The 18,735-nt window shown below is 46.2% G+C and overlaps 1 protein-coding gene across 2 annotated transcripts in view; it reads right to left on the reverse strand.

Annotated features, from left to right (window-relative positions):
• Positions 1–18,735, reverse strand: part of LOC117365097 (nucleophosmin-like) — a 149,505-nt gene that overhangs the window by 70,914 nt on the left and 59,856 nt on the right. For both annotated transcript variants that reach the window (XM_033955061.1, XM_033955051.1), the window contains one exon: positions 4,055–4,106. In XM_033955061.1, coding sequence (XP_033810952.1) covers positions 4,055–4,106 — 52 coding nt within the window. The remainder of the gene's footprint in view (positions 1–4,054; positions 4,107–18,735) is intronic.

The raw sequence follows: 18,735 nt of genomic DNA on the forward strand, positions 1-18,735 counted from the left end.
TGCAATTTTTTAAGATATGGTCATATTTAGACAAACCCATTAGCAGACGTACTGGTGCATTTTGTAAAACCTGCAATGCTCTGTATCTTGCCTTTGTTATCCCAAGGTACAGGGCATTGCAGTAATCAAACCTCGACAAGACCATGGCCTGGACAACAGTTCGAAAATCATAAGGTGCAAACTACAGTTTCAATCGGTATAACAAATTAATTTGGGCAAAGCATGCCTGAATGGTCTTTGTTATTTGCAGCTTTATTGTCAGGCCAGAATCGAGTCTTACACCTTAAATAGTCAAAGACTCATGCACCAAAAGAACATCATCGATAACTTTCACCTCTGTAGGCCACTGATAGTCTGACTTTCCTACGAACATTAGTTCAGTTTTATCTGCATTTAATTTCAGGAGAGACAGATCCTAGCTTTGATCCATGAAGAAGCCACTCTTCTGGTAGAATGCACCTTAGAAACATAGAAACATATTAGATGACGGCAGAAAAGGGCCATAGCCCATCAAGTCTGCCCACTCTAACGACCCCACCCCCTTGATTTTACCCCCCTAGAGATACCACATGTGTATCCCATTTCCTTTTAAAATCTGGCACGCTGCTGACCTCAATCACCTGAAGTGGAAGTTCATTCCAACAATCAACCACCCTTTCGGTGAAGAAGAACTTCCTGGTGTCGCCATGAAATTTCCCACCCCTGATTTTCAGCGGATGCCCTCTTGTGGCCGAGGGACCTCTAAGAAAGAAGATATCATCCTCCACCTCAATACGGCCCGTGATATATTTAAACGTCTCTATCATGTCTCCTCTCTCTCTACGTTCCTCGAGTGAGTATAGCTGCAATTTATTCAGCCTTTCTTCATACCAAGAGTCCCGAGACCATCCTGGTAGCCATTCGCTGAACCGACTCAACTCTCAGCACATCTTTTTGGTAATGTGGCCTCCAGAATTGTACACAATATTCCAGATGAGGCCTCACCATGAATCTGTACAACAGCATTATAACTTCAGGCTTCCGGCTGATAAAACTTCTACGGATACAACCCATTATTTGTCTTGCCTTTGATGAAGTCTTCTCCACTTGATTGGCAGTCTTCATGTCTTCGCTAATGATCACCCCCAAATCATGTTCCGCCTTGGTCCTAACTAAGGTCTCACCATTAAGTGTGTAAGTTTTGCACGGATTCCTGCTGCCAAGGTGCATGACCTTACATTTTCTAGCATTGAAGTTTAGCTGCCAAGTCGAGGACCAGTGTTCCAATAGAAGTAGGTCCTGCGTCATACTGTCTGATAAAGTGTTCTCACTTACTATGTTGCATAGTTTGGCGTCATCAGCGAATAATGTGATTTTACCCTGAAGCCCCTGAGTCAGATCTCCCACAAATATGTTGAATAGGATCAGGCCCAAGACCGAGCTCTGCGGCACTCCACTGATCACCTCTGACGTTTTTGAAGGGGCACCGTTCACCACCACTCTCTGAAGTCTACCGTTTAGCCAATCACTAACCCATGCAGTTAATGTTTTTCCCAGTCCCATTGATTTCATCTTGCTCAATAGTCTGTGGTGTGGGACGCTATCAAAAGCTTTACTAAAGTCCAAGTACACGACGTCTAGGGACTCACCAACATCCAGTTTCCTTGTTATCCAGTCAAAGAAACTAATTAGATTGGATTAGCAGGACCTGCCCTTGATAAATCCATGTTGGCGGGGATCCCGTAGATTCTTCTCATCCAGGATCGTATCTAATTCATGCTTAATTAGGGTTTCCATGAGTTTACTCACTATGTATGTGAGACTCACCGGTCTGTAATTCTCAGCCTCTGTCCTGCAGCCCTTTTTGTGGAGTGGGATTACATTGGCTGTTTTCCAGTCCAAGGGGACTCTTTCCGCCCTCAAGGAAAGATTGAAGAGCACAGATAACAGCTCTGCCAGGACATCACAGAGGTCTCTAAGCACCCTGGGGTGTAGATTGTCCGGTCCCATGGCTTTGTTCACTTGGAGTCTTGATAGTTCACAGTAGACGCTGCTGGGAGTAAACTCGAAATTCCAGAATGGGTCTTCTGATCTTTGCCTTGCTTGCAACTGTGGACCGGACCCCAGCGCCTCACAGGTAAAGACTGAGCAGAAGTATTCATTTAGTAGTTCGGCTTTATCGGAATCTGATTCTGCATAAGTCCCGTCTGCTTTCCTCAGGCGTACTATCCCATTTGTGTTTCTTTTCCTATCACTGATGTACCTGAAGAAGGATTTATCCCCTTTCTTAATGTCCTTTGCTAGATTCTCTTCTATTCGAAGCTTGGCCTCTCTGACTGCCGTTTTGACATGTTTCCCAGCAATAATGTAAGCTGACAAAAAGGCCCTATGGATCCATCTGGAAATTGTGGCCTTGGAAGCGGGAGCACCCTGCTTAACTGAATGAGTCAGCACAAAACAAATGGTCAGAGATGAAACTCATTGGTGACCTCCAAATAATGCAGAACTATGCACACATCCAGTTTCTTCAACAGGTGGTCCTGAGACTTGGAATCTGTCGGTTGAAAGGCAGACAAACACAGTTCTTGATTGACATGGAAAGCCAAAACTACCATCGGCAAGAAGGAACAGTCCGAAGGGAAAACCCCATCTCCGAAATACGGAGGAAAGAGTCCCTGCAAAATAAAGCCTGCAGTTCTCACACATGACACGCCGATGAAACATGTATATTTCTGAGAACACCAGAAGTTATAAGCACTTTTGGGTTACTCTCTTATACATATGCAGTGATTGGGCAGCGAGCTCTTTAACAGGGACACGTCCCTAGGAGAGCTCCATGTTTCTGAGCATATGTGAGATGACCTGATATTACACAGTATAATATGAGAACATTTAGAACACAGGATTATTTGTGTATTTCGGTTTGATTCCATGTGTTCAATTCCAATTATTTATCCCTGTATTAAATATATATATATATATATATATATATATATATATACATTGACCTTATCCAAATCGGCCTGAAGAAAGGCAAGAATCAGCGAGATCGAAGCTGAATACGGATCCACCTGGTTTTGAGCATACCAATGTTGGAAGGCTTTCCATGCCTTAGAATAAGCCGACACCGAGGACAAAGCACTACTTTGTCATGGTGGAACACTGTAAAAGTTAGGTCCACCACCAGCGCTTGAAGCTCGCTCACACAACGAGCAGAAGTAAGGGAGATGAGAAAGATCACTTTCCAAATGAGAAATCTGAGATGAGCCTAAGACATTGGTTCAAAAAATTTATAAAAATGAACCAATACTGAAATACAATTTAAAAAATACTGAAAAAAGTACAAGAAGGCACAAAAAAGGCAAAAGTTTGACGTGCTGAAGAAAAAACAGAAGACATAGCTTTTCGTTAAATGGATGTCATCAACCAAAAGTGAGAATATTATGCCTGCTTGTCCTCAGAGAACTTTAGATTCAGCATACAGATAGCGGCTCTGCATGGGGAAGGAGTGTAGAAAGATCATTCCTGTCCTGGTTCACTGCTGGACCACCAAGAATTTTACAGGTATGCTTTTTTACTAACTGGGGAGGCGGGAGGGAGGTGAGAGTTGTCAGAATCAGCTAGGACAGGAGGGATCCCTCCTGTCCCAGCCCACCGCTGGACCACCAGGACTTAAGGCAGGCCTGGTGGAGGTCTTCAAGGCATTGGGAAAGATGGGAGACAGGGTACAGAGCCTAGCAGGGCAGGGAGGGGGAAGGGGGCAGAGCCTGGCAGGGCACTTGAAAATAAACCGTCCCCCCTCCATCCCAGGCTTATGTAAGAGTCAACTTTTTTTCCTCTTTTGGGGGGGAAAAAGGTTACCTCTGTTTATATTTGGGTCGGTTTATAATTAAATATACAGTAACTCTCCATGAAATTCAAACAAATTCACAGCAGACATGCTACAAAAGGTGCACTTGTTCTGCAGAGTTCTGGCTATTTCAAAGCACATGCATTCCTGTATAATATCACCTATTCTTTCAGACTTTTCTGACTGTCATCCACAGCAGAAATAACAATAGAAAGGGGAACTTACTTTACTGGAGGCTTTCACAAGTCTTCTTTGATTTTCCTCATCTTCACCCGCTCTGACAAACAGAAACCCCCCCAAAAATAAATAAGTTATTCCATCAATGTACCCCAGACCAAGTAAATCTCAGGAAGAAAGAGGAGTCTTCTTCCTGTACACCTAAAACAGAGAAATCAGATCAAGAAATCCACAATCCCAAAGTAGCCTCTTGAACACAGCATGCCAATACCTTATTTTAACATGAGCAAAACAGAAGTGGCCAGCACTGTCTAGTCCGTTGGCAATTTTTCAGTCAGAATTCACACACTGCTTACATGTTTAGAGTGGCTACCATTTAGCAGATGTTACCATATAATGGCACTATTTCAAAGGTAAAGCTGTGGTATTCCTTTGCTATATCACTAACTACATAGCAAGGTCATAATACTATTCTGTCTACATCACTGATCACATGGTTGAGTTCCTGCCTCAACTTTACCACTGTTCACAATTCTGTACTCTGCTATATCATCCTTTAAATTCAAACTCCACTGTGGATTAAAAAAAATTAAAATTAAAAATCTTTCTTCAACCAGCCTAACACACACAAGGGTGCTTGTCATCTTGGGGTTCTGGCAATACTAGCAGTGAAAAGCAGGCAATCCCTAGATTCTTCAAAATATCAGCTTTTCTGTTTTTCAGTTCCCATTTCTTGCTTTTTAGGCTTCATACCTTATAATCTTTCAGCTTACATAGTTTTCTTTTAATATCATAGTTGTATAAAAAAATTATATGCTTATTTTTTTATGCTCTACACACATACTAAAAAAAACCCAAACTATTCACTCATTTCTGAATGTTCTTCCTACCAGAGCATATCTGTGCGGAAATTTTCGACAGATTGAAGCAGTTGGGACTTTTCTCCCTGGAAAAGCGGAGACTTAGAGGAGACATGATAGAAACCTTCAAGATCCTGAAGGGCATAGAAAAAGTAGACAGGGACAGATTTTTCAAATTAAAGGGCACCACAAGTACAAGGGGGCACTCGGAGAAATTGAAAGGGGACAGGTTTAGAACAAACGCTAGGAAGTTCTTTTTCACTCAGAGGGTGGTGGATACATGGAACGCGCTTCCAGAGGCTGTTGTAGACAAGAAAACATTAAATGGTTTCAAAGAAGGGTTGGATAGATTCCTAGAAGAAAAAGGGATTGAAGGGTATAGATAGGTATAGGCCACTACTCAGGCAATGGGCCTGATGGGCCGCCGCGGGAGCGGACCGCTGGGCAGGATGGACCTATGGTCTTCCTCAGCGAAGGCAACTTCTTATGTTCTTATGAAACATCTTCTGAACAGCTCAATTTCATAATGTGACAAGTTATCAAAATGCTCCCATGATGGAGGGACCAGGGGTTTCTTAACATAATGTAAATAATAAGAGGATTATGCCAGGTACTTATGGTCATTGTCAAAACTTTTACCTTACTCTAGGATCTCACAGTGGAACAGAATATGAAACGAGAATGTGTTTCTCAGCAGTTGTCTAATGCTATAATTTAAGTGAAAAAAAATTATTCTAAGCTGTATCTCCCATGCATATTTTGTAGCATTCATGAATATCTAGAACTGATTTAAAAAAACAAAACAAAAAAAAAAACCCCAAGAAAAACAACCATACCCCTGTTCCTAGTTTCTCCCACAGCAGCTACACATAAGAAACCAGGAATATCTGTTAAAAAGTGGTGGTCTTCAAAAATGTATAATGCCAAGAGCTGACTAGATCTAAAGATGTTCAGGTCCTGTATTATTGAAAAAGCATGGTTACTTACCGTTAACAGGTGTTATCCAGGGACAGCAGGCAGCTATTCTCACTAGTGGGTGATGTCATCCGACAGAGCCCCGATGCGGACGTCTCACAAGCATACTTGCTTGAAGAAACTTCAGAAGTTTTGAGATGCCCGCACCGCACATGCGTGAGTGCCTTCCTGCCCGATGAACCGGGCGTGTCTCCTCAGTTCAGGTAGCTAGCAGAGAAGCCAACCCAGCGGAGGTGGGTGGGACGTGAGAATAGCTGCCTGCTGTCCCTGGATAACAACTGTTACGGTAAGTAACATTGCTTTATCCCAGGACAAGCAGGCAGGTATTCTCACTAGTGGGTGACCTCCAAACTAACCTCAATGGGATGGTGGGAGAGTTGGCAACTTAGGAGAATAAATTTTGTAATACTGTTTGGCCAAACTGTCCATCCCGTCTGGAGAAAGTATCCAGACAATAATGAGAGGTGAATGTATGAACCGAGGACCAAGTGGCAGCCTTACAAATCTCCTCAATCGGTGTCGATCTGAGGAAGGCTACAGAGGCCGCCATTGCTCTGACCTTATGGGCTGTGACTTTACAGGGAAGGGGTAATCCAGCCTGGGCATAGCAGAACCTGAGATTCGTTGTAAGGTGTAAACTTCCGAAGCACGGGCAGGAAGAACTCCAAATAGGTGGCAAAATGGAAGGTGTAATTGAGAACTCAGGACGCCATCATCGAGTTCTGGTAGATGTGCCACCCGAACTTATCCATGGTCTGACCCTCTCTGCCCGGTGGCACCGAGGCATACACTTGGGACAGATGAGAACGTTTGAGGGATGACTCGACCAACAGGGACTGATGGGAGAGCTGGGAGCCCTCAAACCCCTTATGATGCACCATGCGGTACCTGGCATCCAGTTTGCCAGGGACGGCAGGAATAGAGTACGGTGTTTCAAAACATCGCATGAAAGTTTGGTCGAGGAGCTTGTGCAGAGGCAGGCGAAGAGACTCGGCAGAGGGATGAGGCAGATAGCACAGTTACTTACCGTAACAGGTGTTATCCAGGGACAGCAGGCAGATATTCTTGACTGATGGGTGACGGCACCGACAGAGCCCCGCTACGGACAATTTTAGAGTGATTGCACTCTAAGAACTTGGAAAGTTCTGGTAGGCCGCACCGCGCACGCGCGAGTGCCTTCCCGCCCGACAGAGGCGTGCGGTCCCCAGTTAGGATAAGCCAGCTAAGAAGCCAACCCGGGGAGGTGGGAGGGACGCAAGAATATCTGCCTGCTGTCCCTGGATAACACCTGTTACGGTAAGTAACTGTGCTTTATCCCAGGACAAGCAGGCAGCATATTCTTGACTGATGGGTGACCTCCAAGCTAACAAAAAGAGGGATGGAGGGAAGGTTGGCCATTAGGAAAACAAATTTTGCAAAACAGATTGGCCGAAGTGTCCATCCCGTCTGGAGAATGCATCCAGACAATAATGAGATGTAAAAGTATGAACTGAGGATCAAGTAGCAGCCTTGCAGATTTCCTCAATAGGAGTGGAACGGAGGAAAAGCTACAGATGCTGCCATCGCTCGGACTCTATGGGCCATGACAGAACCTTCCAGTGTCAGTCCGGTCTGAGCATAACAGAATGAAATGCACGCTGCCAGCCAATTAGACAACGTACGTTTAGAAACAGGACGTCCCAATTTATTCGGATCAAAGGACAGAAAGAGTTGGGGAAATGATCTGTGGGGTTTCATACGCTCCAGATAGTAAGCTAGAGCTCTCTTACAATCCAAAGTATGCAGAGCCTGTTCCCCAGAATGAGAATGAGGTTTCGGAAAGAAGACAGGCAGAACAATGGATTGGTTGAGATGGAATTCAGAGACAACCTTAGGGAGAAACTTTGGATGTGTACGCAGAACCACCTTGTCATGATGAAAGACCGTAAAAGGTGGATCTGCAACTAGTGCATGTAGCTCACTGACCCTCCTGGCAGAGGTAAGAGCAATAAGGAAAAGTACTTTCCAAGTGAGAAACTTGAAAGGAGTGGTAGCCAAAGGTTCAAATGGAGGCTTCATTAAGGCGGAAAGAACCACATTGAGATCCTAGATAACAGGAGGGGCTTTAAGAGGTGGTTTCACATTGAAAAGACCTCGCATGAACCTGGACACTAGGGGATGAGCTGAGAGAAGTTTTCCATGAACCGGCTCATGAAAGGCAGCAATGGCACTGAGATGGACTCTGATGGAAGAAGACTTAAGGCCAGAGTCAGACAAAGAAAGCAAATAATCCAACAATGTCTCCACTGCCAGGGAAGTGGGATCAAGATGGTGAAGAAGACACCAGGAAGAAAATCTTGTCCACTTCTGATGGTAACATTGCAGAGTGGCTGGTTTCCTGGAGGCATCTAGAATGGAACGAACGGGCTGAGACAAAAGAGTATCATGAGAAGTCAGCCCGAGAGATACCAAGCTGTCAGGTGCAGAGACTGGAGGTTGGGATGTAGAAGGGTCTCCTGATGCTGTGTAAGCAGAGAAGGAAACAGCGGAAGAAGAAAAGGTTCCCTGGAACTGAGTTGAAGTAGAAGGGAGAACCAATGTTGCCTGGGCCACCTCGGAGCAATCAGAATCATGGTGGCTCGTTCCCTCTTGAGCTTGAACAAGGTTCTCAACATGAGAGGCAGAGGAGGGAAAGCGTACAGGAACAGATTGGACCAGTCGAGGAGAAATGCATCCGCTGCCAGACGGTGAGGAGAGTAGAGTCTGGAGCAGAATAGGGGCAGCTGGTGATTGTGAGGAGCTGCAAAGAGGTCTATCTGAGGAGTGCCCCATTGAACGAAGATGGACTGTAGAGTGAAAGGATCGAGTGTCCACTCGTGAGGCTGGAGAATTCCGCTGAGCTTGTCCGCTAAGGAATTCTTTTCTCCCTGAATGTAGATAGCTTTCAGGAATAGATGGTGATTTATGGCCCAAGTCCAGATCTTCTGGGCTTCCTGGCACAAGAGGCGAGAGCCCGTCCCACCATGCTTGTTGATGTAGTACATCGCAACTTGATTGTCTGTGCACAGCAGGAGAACTTGAGGAAAGAGAAGATGTTGGAAGGCCTTGAGGGCATAAAACATCGCTCTGAGTTCCAGGAAATTGATGTGATGCTTCTTTTCCTGGGCTGTCCAAAGGCCTTGAGTTTGGAACTCGTTCAAATGAGCTCCCCAGGCATAAGGGGAGGCGTCGGTGGTGATGACTAGTTGATGAGGAGGTAGATGGAGAAGAAGACCTCTGGAGAGATTTGAGGATATCAACCACCATTGTAGAGACTGACGAAGAGATGATGTGACAGATATGTGACGTGAGCAAGGATCCATCGCTTGGGACCACTGGATAGCTAGGGTCCATTGAGGAGTGCGCAGGTGAAGACGTGCGAAGGGTGTGACATGAACTGTGGAGGCCATGTGACCCAAGAGTATCATCATTTGCTTGGCAGAGATGGAAAGTTGTAGAAGCACCTGCTGACACAGAGATTGAAGCGTTTGAAGACGGTTGGATGGCAGGAACGCTCTCATGAGGAATGTGTCCAAGACAGCTCCGATGAATTGAAGTCTCTGAGTGGGGATGAGATGAGATTTGGGTAGATTGATCTCGAAACCCAGAAGTTGAAGAAACATGATGGTTTGGTTGGTGGCCAGGAGAACAGTCTGAGATGAACTGGCCTTGATTAACCAGTCATCCAGGTAAAGAAAGACCTGAAGGTGGTGAGATCGTAGAAATGCAGCCACCACAATCAGACATTTGGTGAACACTCTTGGAGAGGAGGCAAGACCGAAGGGCAGCACCTTGTATTGGTAATGACAACGATTGATCATGAAGCGTAGGTACTGTCTGGAGGCCAGATTGACCGGTATATGAGTGTATGCTTCTTTGAGATCGAGGGAACATAGCCAGTCGCCTTGATTGAGAAGAGGGTAAAGAGTGGCCAGAGAAAGCATTTTGAATTTCTCTTTGACCAAGCATTTGTTTAGATCGCGAAGATCTAGAATGGGTCTTAGATCTCCTGTCTTTTTGGGGACTAGAAAATAACGGGAGTAGAATCCCTGTCCTCTCTGATCTAGAGGAACTTTCTCTATAGCGTTCAGAAGGAGGAGGGATTGAACCTCTTGAAGAAGGAGGGAAGACCGAGGAGTGTTGAAAGCAGACTCTCTTGGCAGACTTTGGGCAGGAGGTGTCTGAAAGTTGAGAGAGTAGCCGTGGCGGATGATGTTGAGGACCCACAGGTCCGAGGTGATGATTTCCCAACGGCTTATGAAATATATAAGGCGTCCTCCTATGGGCTGTGGAAGATGAGTAGAAGGAGGAAGATTGGCTATGTCCAGGAGAACCAAGTCAAAAGGGCTGAGTTGACTTTTGAGAAGGAGGAGGTTTCACTTGCTGTTGCTGCTGGGCAGGTCGAGCAGGTTGCCTCTGTTGTTGCCTCTGACGCCTGGGTTGTTGCTGTGTTTAAGGTAAGGGACGAGCCACAAACCTTCGTTGGTAGGCCGATTGTTGACGAAAAGGCCTAGAAGGTGGGGTCTTCTTCTTTGTCTTAAGGAGAGTATCCCATCAAGTCTCATGAGCTGAAAGTTTCTGAGTAGTAGAGTCCATGGATTCTCCGAACAGCTCATCCCCTAAGCAAGGTGCATTGGCCAGTCGATCTTGGTGATTGACATCGAGTTCGGACACTCTGAGCCAGGCCAGTCGTCGCATAGCCACTGACATAGCCGTGGCTCTAGAGGTCAGCTCAAAAGTGTCATAGATTGATCTGACCATGAACTTGCGCAGTTGCAAGAGCGATGAAGAAGTTTGGCGAAAGGCTGATTTTTTATGGTCAGGGAGATATTTCTCAAAAGATGACAAACTTTGAATAAGATGCTTAAGATAAAAGGAAAAATGGAAAGCATAGTTTCCTGACCTGTTCGCTAGCATTGCATTTTGATACAGCCTTTTGCCAAACTTATCCATGGCCTTACCTTCCCTGCCAGGAGGGACAGAAGCATATACACTAGCCCCCGTGGATTTCTTTAAAGTAGACTCTACTAATAAAGACTCATGGGGGAGTTGAGGCTTGTCAAAGCCTGGAATTGGTATAACCTTATATAAGGAGTCCAGTTTACGGGGAGCTCCTGGAATGGTCAAGGGTGTCTCTAGATTTTTGTAAAATGTCTCTCTTAAAATGTCATGGAGAGGCAGCTTGAGAAATTCCCTTGGAGGCTGGTCAAAGTCAAGAGCATCTAAAAATGCCTTGGATTTTTTGGATTCAGCCTCCAAGGGAATAGATAAAGAGTCGCACATCTCTTTGAGAAAAGAGGTGAAAGAAGTTGCATCAGGTTTGGAAGATGGATCAAAACCAGAAGGATCCTCGTCCCCTGATGAACACTCTCCCTCAGAGAGGAAAGGCTCTTCTGAATCACCCCACAGATCAGGGTCCCTCACCTGAAAACTGCGGTCTCGTGACTCCGGTGTGGAGGGTTCTAGGTGTCGAGTTTTATGAGTCAACTTACCAGACCTCTGTGAACTGGTACCGGGAGATGTTAAGGGTTGTGCTGGTGCCGATGTTTGAACAGCCTGGTGTCTCGGTTCCGGTGCCAAGACTGGCATTGATACCGAAGAAGTGATGTGCCCCGGTACCGACAAAGTGGATGCCGATAAAGGGGGCTGCTGCACCGTCGGTACCGGCGGCTCAGACCGGACCGGGAAGGCTCGGAGTCAAAAGAGCAGGGAGTAGCTGTTGGAGTTGTTCCTTTAGCTGGACCTGCAGGACTGCGGCAATGCGCTCGTCCAATGAAGGCACCGGTACCGCTTTTTTCTTCTGCGGTACCTTGGGTGCCGCTCTACACTCCGAAGAGGAACCCGATGTCGAGGGGCTCACCTCAATCGGAGCGGAGCGCTTCCGTGGGCGCCTCGTGGTTGGCAGGATTGGACTCGCTGCTACTGAGACCGGAGGACGCTCCAACGGGGAAGGCTTCTTAGCCGGCTTACCTGCGGGGTGCGACGCCGGCGCGGTGTCGACGAAGTAGGTGCCGACTGAGATGGAGCTAACGTCGGTGCCGGTGGTGCGGAATCAGACATCTCGGCACCGAACAATAACTGCTGCTGTATCTGGCGGTTTTTAAGTGTTCTCTTCTTTAAAGTCGCACAGCGGGAGCAGGTAGACGCTCGATGGTCAGGACCAAGACACTGCAGACACCAGTTGTGTGGGTCTGTCAGTGAAATTGGTCGAGCGCACCTCTGGCACTTTTTAAACCCGGGTTGAGGGGGCATGAAAGTGAATACGGCTTCTGCCAAATCGAAGGCCGAGGCCTCGATGATGGCAATAGGCCCTGCCGGGGTTAACCGAAACTGAAGAAAAAAATTAATTTTTTTTTTTTTTTAAGAAAAGAAAAGAAAGAACGGAAATAAAATTTCCAAACGGGTTTACACGAGCGGGAAGGCGATTTCTGCTTAGAAAAAAAAAAGGACTTTCAACAGCCGTTGAAAGAAACGCGTCTTCTTAGCTCCGCGGAAACTAAGAAACTGGGGACCGCGCGCCTCTGTCGGGCGGGAAGGCACTCGCGCGTGCGCGGTGCGGCCTACCAGAACTTTTCAAGTTCTTAGAGTGCAATCACTCTAAAATTGTCCGTACCGGGGCTCCGTCGGTGCCGTCACCCATCAGTCAAGAATATGCTGCCTGCTTGTCCTGGGATAAGCATGGTATCCAGGTATTCCTTGGAGTATCGGGAACCAGAGTCCAAGGTGATGTCGAGATCATCCGCCATCTGCCTGAGAAAAGATGAAAACGACAACTGGTCCGCCAACACAGGCCTGTGGGACGGGCTGGATGAAGTCGATGCCTCCGGATCCAAGGAGAGTTGGGATCGACAAGGAGAGAAAGAGCCGTAGGCATCCTCGAACTCCGGGCTCGGAGGAGGGGAGATATCTGAAGATGAATACCCCACATGAGGAAGTTTCTTCTGAGGCGCTGGTCTCCTTTTGTCTTCTCATAACTCACTTGCCAGGGTCTCCTGACCATTTGACATTTCTTCTTTCTCCATGCTCACCATCTATCTTCTATCTCTGCGCATGTATTGTTCCCCATGTTCAGCATCTCCCTTCTATCTCCTATACGTCTCTTTCTAGTAATTTTCCTGTACCCATCTCCCTGTCTTCATCATCTCACCATTCTATGAACCCCTCCCCCTGTGTAAAGGGAGTGGGGAAAGAGAGAAAGAGATCCAGGGTGCATTTCTACTGCCACATCCAACATTTCTCCCTTTCTCATCCCCCAGATCATGTGCAGCATTTTCACCTTTGCCCAATATTTCTCCTTCTATCACCCCTCTCTAGCACAATGCCACACCTCTCCCTCCATCACTATGTCCAACAATTCTCCCCTTGTATCCCCTTTAATCTGTCCCTCTGTTCCCTCCCCACCATCATATCCAACATTTCTTCCTCTCATCCTTCCCTTCCCGTTTAAGAGATCAATCTACCTGCTTTAAATATCAGCAGAAGTAGAAAAACAACTGCTTTTACATACAAGCAGCAGCGAGACCTACCGCAACCACCAAGAGCCCACAGACCCGATCCTGCCAGGAGTGTGAACTCCTCCCCCTGCAGTCCATTGGAGAGATCAATCTACCTGCTTTTAAATATCAGCAGCAGTGGAGATCAACTGCTTTTACACCTAAGCAGCAACGAGACCAGCCACAACCACCGAGAGCACACAGACCCGATCCTACCAAGAGTGTGAACTCTTCCCCCCATGCAATCCGCTAAGAAGATCGACTGTCGGCTCTGGGCGGCTTTCCCGCAGAGAAGAGAATCCTGCATTCACCGTGGGCCTCATCTGGGGCAGCCTCCTTGGAGCGGCTGGGGCACGGGCAGTGTGTCTGGGAGGAAATGCATGGATGGGAGAACATCGCAGGGGAGGAGACATAGGCATCCTGGGACTGTCGGCCAAGTCTCTTCCCTGAAGAAGCCCTTTCTGGAAACGTCAATCGCTCCTCCTAAACTTACTTGCTCCACTTCATCACTGACGCTGAAACCGTGGATTGAAGACAAAGTTTTATTTTATTTTTCTTTCCAGCTTATGATTTATCTTTAATCTTATCTATTGTTTTGCCTTTTGTCTTTGTTTTGTTCTATTTCTATCATTTAAATTTCTCCAGAATTCTACTGTTCAACGGCTCCCCCTTCTGCTTCTATTCCTTTCTCTCCTCTCTTCTACCTTCCAAAGTATTTAGATCAATGCTGTCATTAAAATGTTTATTTTATTTTTATTTTTCCTCTAACTCTACTTTTCACTTCTCTATTACCCTCCAGGTACTTTAGTTAGATTGTGAGCCTTTGGGACAGTAAGGGAATTTTTCAAGTACCTTTCTTATTTCTAATCTTAATGTATATTTTCTGTAAACCGCTTAGAACCTAACGGATGTAGCGGTATATAAGAAATAAATTACATTACATTACATTACATTACATTCCCCATGTATCTCTACTTCACTCCTCTCTCTCTCTCTCCCTATGCTCAACAATTTTCCTCTTTCTTCCTTTACTCATGTGCACCATTTCTTTCCTCCTCACTTATACAATCATGCCCAACAATTCTCCCTTTCTATATCCTCCCTTAAATCCCAAACTCATGCTTCCGGGTTAGCCACGTGCAGCGTGTAAGAGCCGCTGTGTGCTGTCTCGGCAAACAAATGCTGCTGGTGCTGAAGACAAGAAGGAGCAGCCAAGCTGGAAGGAGGATGGTTGAGGTAACTGGGATCCCTGGCTGACCATAAAGGCTTCCCTCCAACAGCTCTGGCATCGGCGGGAAGCCTTCCAGGTCAGCTTCTGTGGAGTCAAAATGGAATCCCCAGCAACAAACACATTGAGTGCGAGGATGGGCGACTATTCCACCCACAATGGAGAGGGAGGGTGGCTGCTGGACTCGCGATTACGAGGGGAGCTGCTGATCCAGAGAGAGTAAGGAAGGGAGACAACTTGGTAGATCCTTTACTGCGGGGACAAGGCCATTCACCACTCCATAGGGAGGTGAATGGCCTTGTCCCCGTGCCAACCAGTTGATTGTTACCCGCGGCTAGTTGTGGGTAACCTGCCGAACAGGGGAAACAGTCACCATGTCATTCTCTATTTCATATTTCAATCCCACCCTTCTTATTCCCTGCTCTTGCCCACTCTGTTCTCTTTTTTTTCCAGTCTCCACGTCCTCCCTCCTTCACATGAACCCACTTCCTTTCCTCTCTCGAACCACAACCATAGAATGCACCTACACCCACATACTTCTTTATCCTGCATCATACAGAGAATCAATACACCAACCACAATCTAGCTATCTCAAATGATATGCAAAGCCCAGGGAATAGAGCACATGCACACATTTAGGTCCCCTGACATCGCAAAACAAATCTACTGTAGAGGCATTTATTTTTCAAAAGGGTGACTATGAGAAAATGAGAAAAATGGATAAAAAGAAGCTAAAAGGATCAGTTGCAAAGGTAGGACTGTAAACTAGGCATGGATGTTATTTAAAAATACCATTGTGGAAGCCCAGACCACATGAATTCCATGCAATAGCAAAGCTGGAAAGAAGAGAAAACAAGAGCCAGCATGATTAAAAGGTGAAGTGAAAGAGACATGTTCCCATCCTTTTCACAGGTCCAGGAGCATTGTAGACTTCTTCCTCGATATGGGTCAGGCTCGCCATTACTGGAGCACAGGGAGAGAACACTATGCACAAATAGCAAACACCAAGTCCAAGGTCTCACTCCCTCATAAGACTCCGACTTCCCTAAATTCCTTATCACGTTGGTACAAACTTCTTAAAAGGATTCCTAATGTCACCACCATATCTAAGACACGGGACCATTGGCATATAGACTTAGGCCAGGATATCTCAGACACCCAGTTTGAGGACTTATTTTTCACCCTTTATGACTTTGTGAAATTCGCAGATCTTCAGAAAACTCAAATTTAAGCTTTTACACTGAAATTATATCACTAGACAAAGGGGAGCCCAAATGGGTCTTTGGGACCAAGACACCTGTCTCAAATGTAAATGTCAGCCTGTTACCTAGGTGAATTACTTTTTGGAGTGTCACACTCTTCATGCTTGGTGGGGGAGAGGGGGGGTCTTGCAGAGATTAGATACTGTTCTGGGCCATGAGGTCGAATGGGACGATGGTGCTCTACTTCTAGGATTCCAAGGCCCTCTTATTGCACAAGAGTTCTCTGCACCTCAAAGGCGTTTCCTGTATAATTCTACAGTGCTGTTTAAGAAATTAATCCTGGCATATTGGACATCGGAAGAAGTACCACATATTCAACATGCTGGAGATGGCAGACTGAGACCAGGGTTTATCGGGCATCCATGCACCCTGACAGAAAATGTTATGTAGCTCTTTGGACCCATTTTCTTGACTGCCAATTGGCGGATGCCGGGAGGAACATACAAACCCCATAAATTGTTGCTGTTAATGCATGATTAGAGCCTTGGGGGTGGGGAAGGGGTAGGGAAAGGATGGAGAGCTTGCGTGGGACAGGAGAGGTTTGGGAGTATGTGGGGTATGCTTGTTGGTGTGGAGGCTGGTTATGTCCTTGAACGGTGGGGGATTGGTGTGTGGGGGCTAGCATGCTAGACTGTTTATCTCACAGAAAATCTGGTGTGTGGAGAGCAGCATATAGTAGCACCATGATTCCCTAAGGCTACACCAGTTTTTAGATTTTCTGATTCTTTAGGATGTATATCTAGCTACTCCGAGCACTTACACTGCTCTGTCAGATTTTATGTATGTTCTCTTTACCATTATCAATAAAAAGTCATTTTAAAAAGAGAGCCAAAAAACATCCTTTGATGAAGAAAGCTAAGAAAGAATAAGAAGAGAAACATCCCAAAGAGGCAAGAACTCGTTAACAGGTTTTTTTTAGGTACATCAAAAGCAGAAAACCAGTGAGGGAATCTGTGGAACCGTTGGATGATCAAGGAGCAAAAGGGGCACTCAGGGAGAATAAGGCCATAGCAGAGAGACTGAATGAATTATTTGCTTCGGTCTTTATGGAAGAAGATGTTAAGAGATCTACCTGAACCGGAAATTGTTTTCAAGGGTGATGATGCGGAGGAACTGAAAGAAATCTTGGTGAATCTGGAAGATGTACTAAGCCAAATCAGCAAGTTCAAAGTAATAAATCACCTGGACTAAATGGTATACATCCCAGGGTACTAAAAGAACTCAAACATGATATTGGAAACCTGCTGTTAATGATCTATAACCTGTAGCTAGAATCGCCTGTAGTATCTGAAGATTGGAGGGTGGCCAATGTTATGCTGATTTTTAAAAAGGATTCCAGGGGAGATCTGGGAAATTGCAGACTGGTAAGCCTGACTTCAGTGCCAGGCACAATGGTGGAAACAATTATAAAAAATAAAATTGTGGAATACTGCCCATCCCAGCGACTGCAGAAACTCCACCACCCGAGCCGTGACCCAAGTGCTCTCTTGGAACGACTTGGCTCGAATCAACCAGTCGTCCAGATAAGGATGAACAAAAATGCCTTCTTTGCGCAACACCGCCACAACGACCACCATCACCTTGGTGAACGTCCGCGGAGCCCTGGCCAGACCAAAGGGAAGTGCACAGAACTGATAGTGTTGCCCCAAGATCGCAAACAGCAGGAAGCGATGATGGGAGGCCTGAATAGGAATGTATAAGTAGGTCTTGGTCAGATCGAGAAAGGACAGAAACTCCTCCGGCTGAACCGCCAGAATCACAGATCGCAGAGTTTCCATGCGGAAGGAAGGCATGTGAAGAGCCCTGTTGACCCCCTTCAAATCCAGGATGGGTCGAAAGGTCCCTTCTTTCTTTGGCACCATAAAATAAATCGAGTACCAACCTGTGCCCAACTCCAGCAGGGGAACTGGAACCACCGCGTGACAATCCAACAATCTTTGAAGGGTCTGGCGATAGGCCTGCTGCTTCCACGCTACCTGCGAGGAAGAAGTCATCCCAGATCACTTCCAGAACCCACTGATCGGACATGATGTCTGCCCAGTGTGAATAAAAGTCTATCAACCGGCACACCTCAGGATTATTTTGTTATTTCTTTTTACTTAGTCAGAACAGACTCCATGGCTCTCAAAGCTGGAGGGCTGACCAACCAGGGGGCCAGGTCGCCTGCTGAGGCCCACTACAAAAATATGGGGAAGTGGAGGAAGATGGGGGGAGGGACCCAGCACGAGACCCGCTGGGTTTAATACACCCGAGGTCGGACGGTTCCCCAAACAGAAACCGCCCAAGCTCTATCCAGAACACAAAGGGGGACCAGAAGTCCACAAACAAAGTTCCAACAGTGCTAAGAGGGGAGCTGAAAAGCCTTACCACCTGCTACCGGAGACTGAAGAAAACTGAAGTAGCAAGAGGGGCATGCTATACTGATATACAAGTTTGATCTCAGTCTCCACCTGCTGGTAACAGTGAGGCATTTTACTCATTCGTAAGGACTATACCAGTCTACCAAGCAATACAGAAGAAGGGAATTACAGGCCAGTAAGTCTGACTTCTGTGGTAAGCAAATTGATGGAAACGCTTTTAAAACAGAGAATGGTCATGTTTCTGGAATCCTGTGGCTTACAGGACTGGAGGCAACATGGATTCACTAGAGGTAGGTCTTGTCAGACAAATCTGATCAATTTCTTTGACTGGGTAACCAGAGAATTGGATAGAGGATGTGCGCTAGATGTGGTGTATTTAGATTTTAGCAAAGCCTTTGACAGTGTTCCACACAAATGTCTGATAAATACACTGAGTGCCCTTGGGATGGGTTCCCAAAGTAATGGGCTAGGTCAGGAACTGGTTGAGTGGAAGGCAACAGACAGTAGTGATCAATGGAGATCACTCTGAGGAA

The sequence above is a fragment of the Geotrypetes seraphini genome, chromosome 1 (assembly GCF_902459505.1).
Source record: "Geotrypetes seraphini chromosome 1, aGeoSer1.1, whole genome shotgun sequence".
NCBI lineage: Eukaryota > Metazoa > Chordata > Amphibia > Gymnophiona > Dermophiidae > Geotrypetes > Geotrypetes seraphini.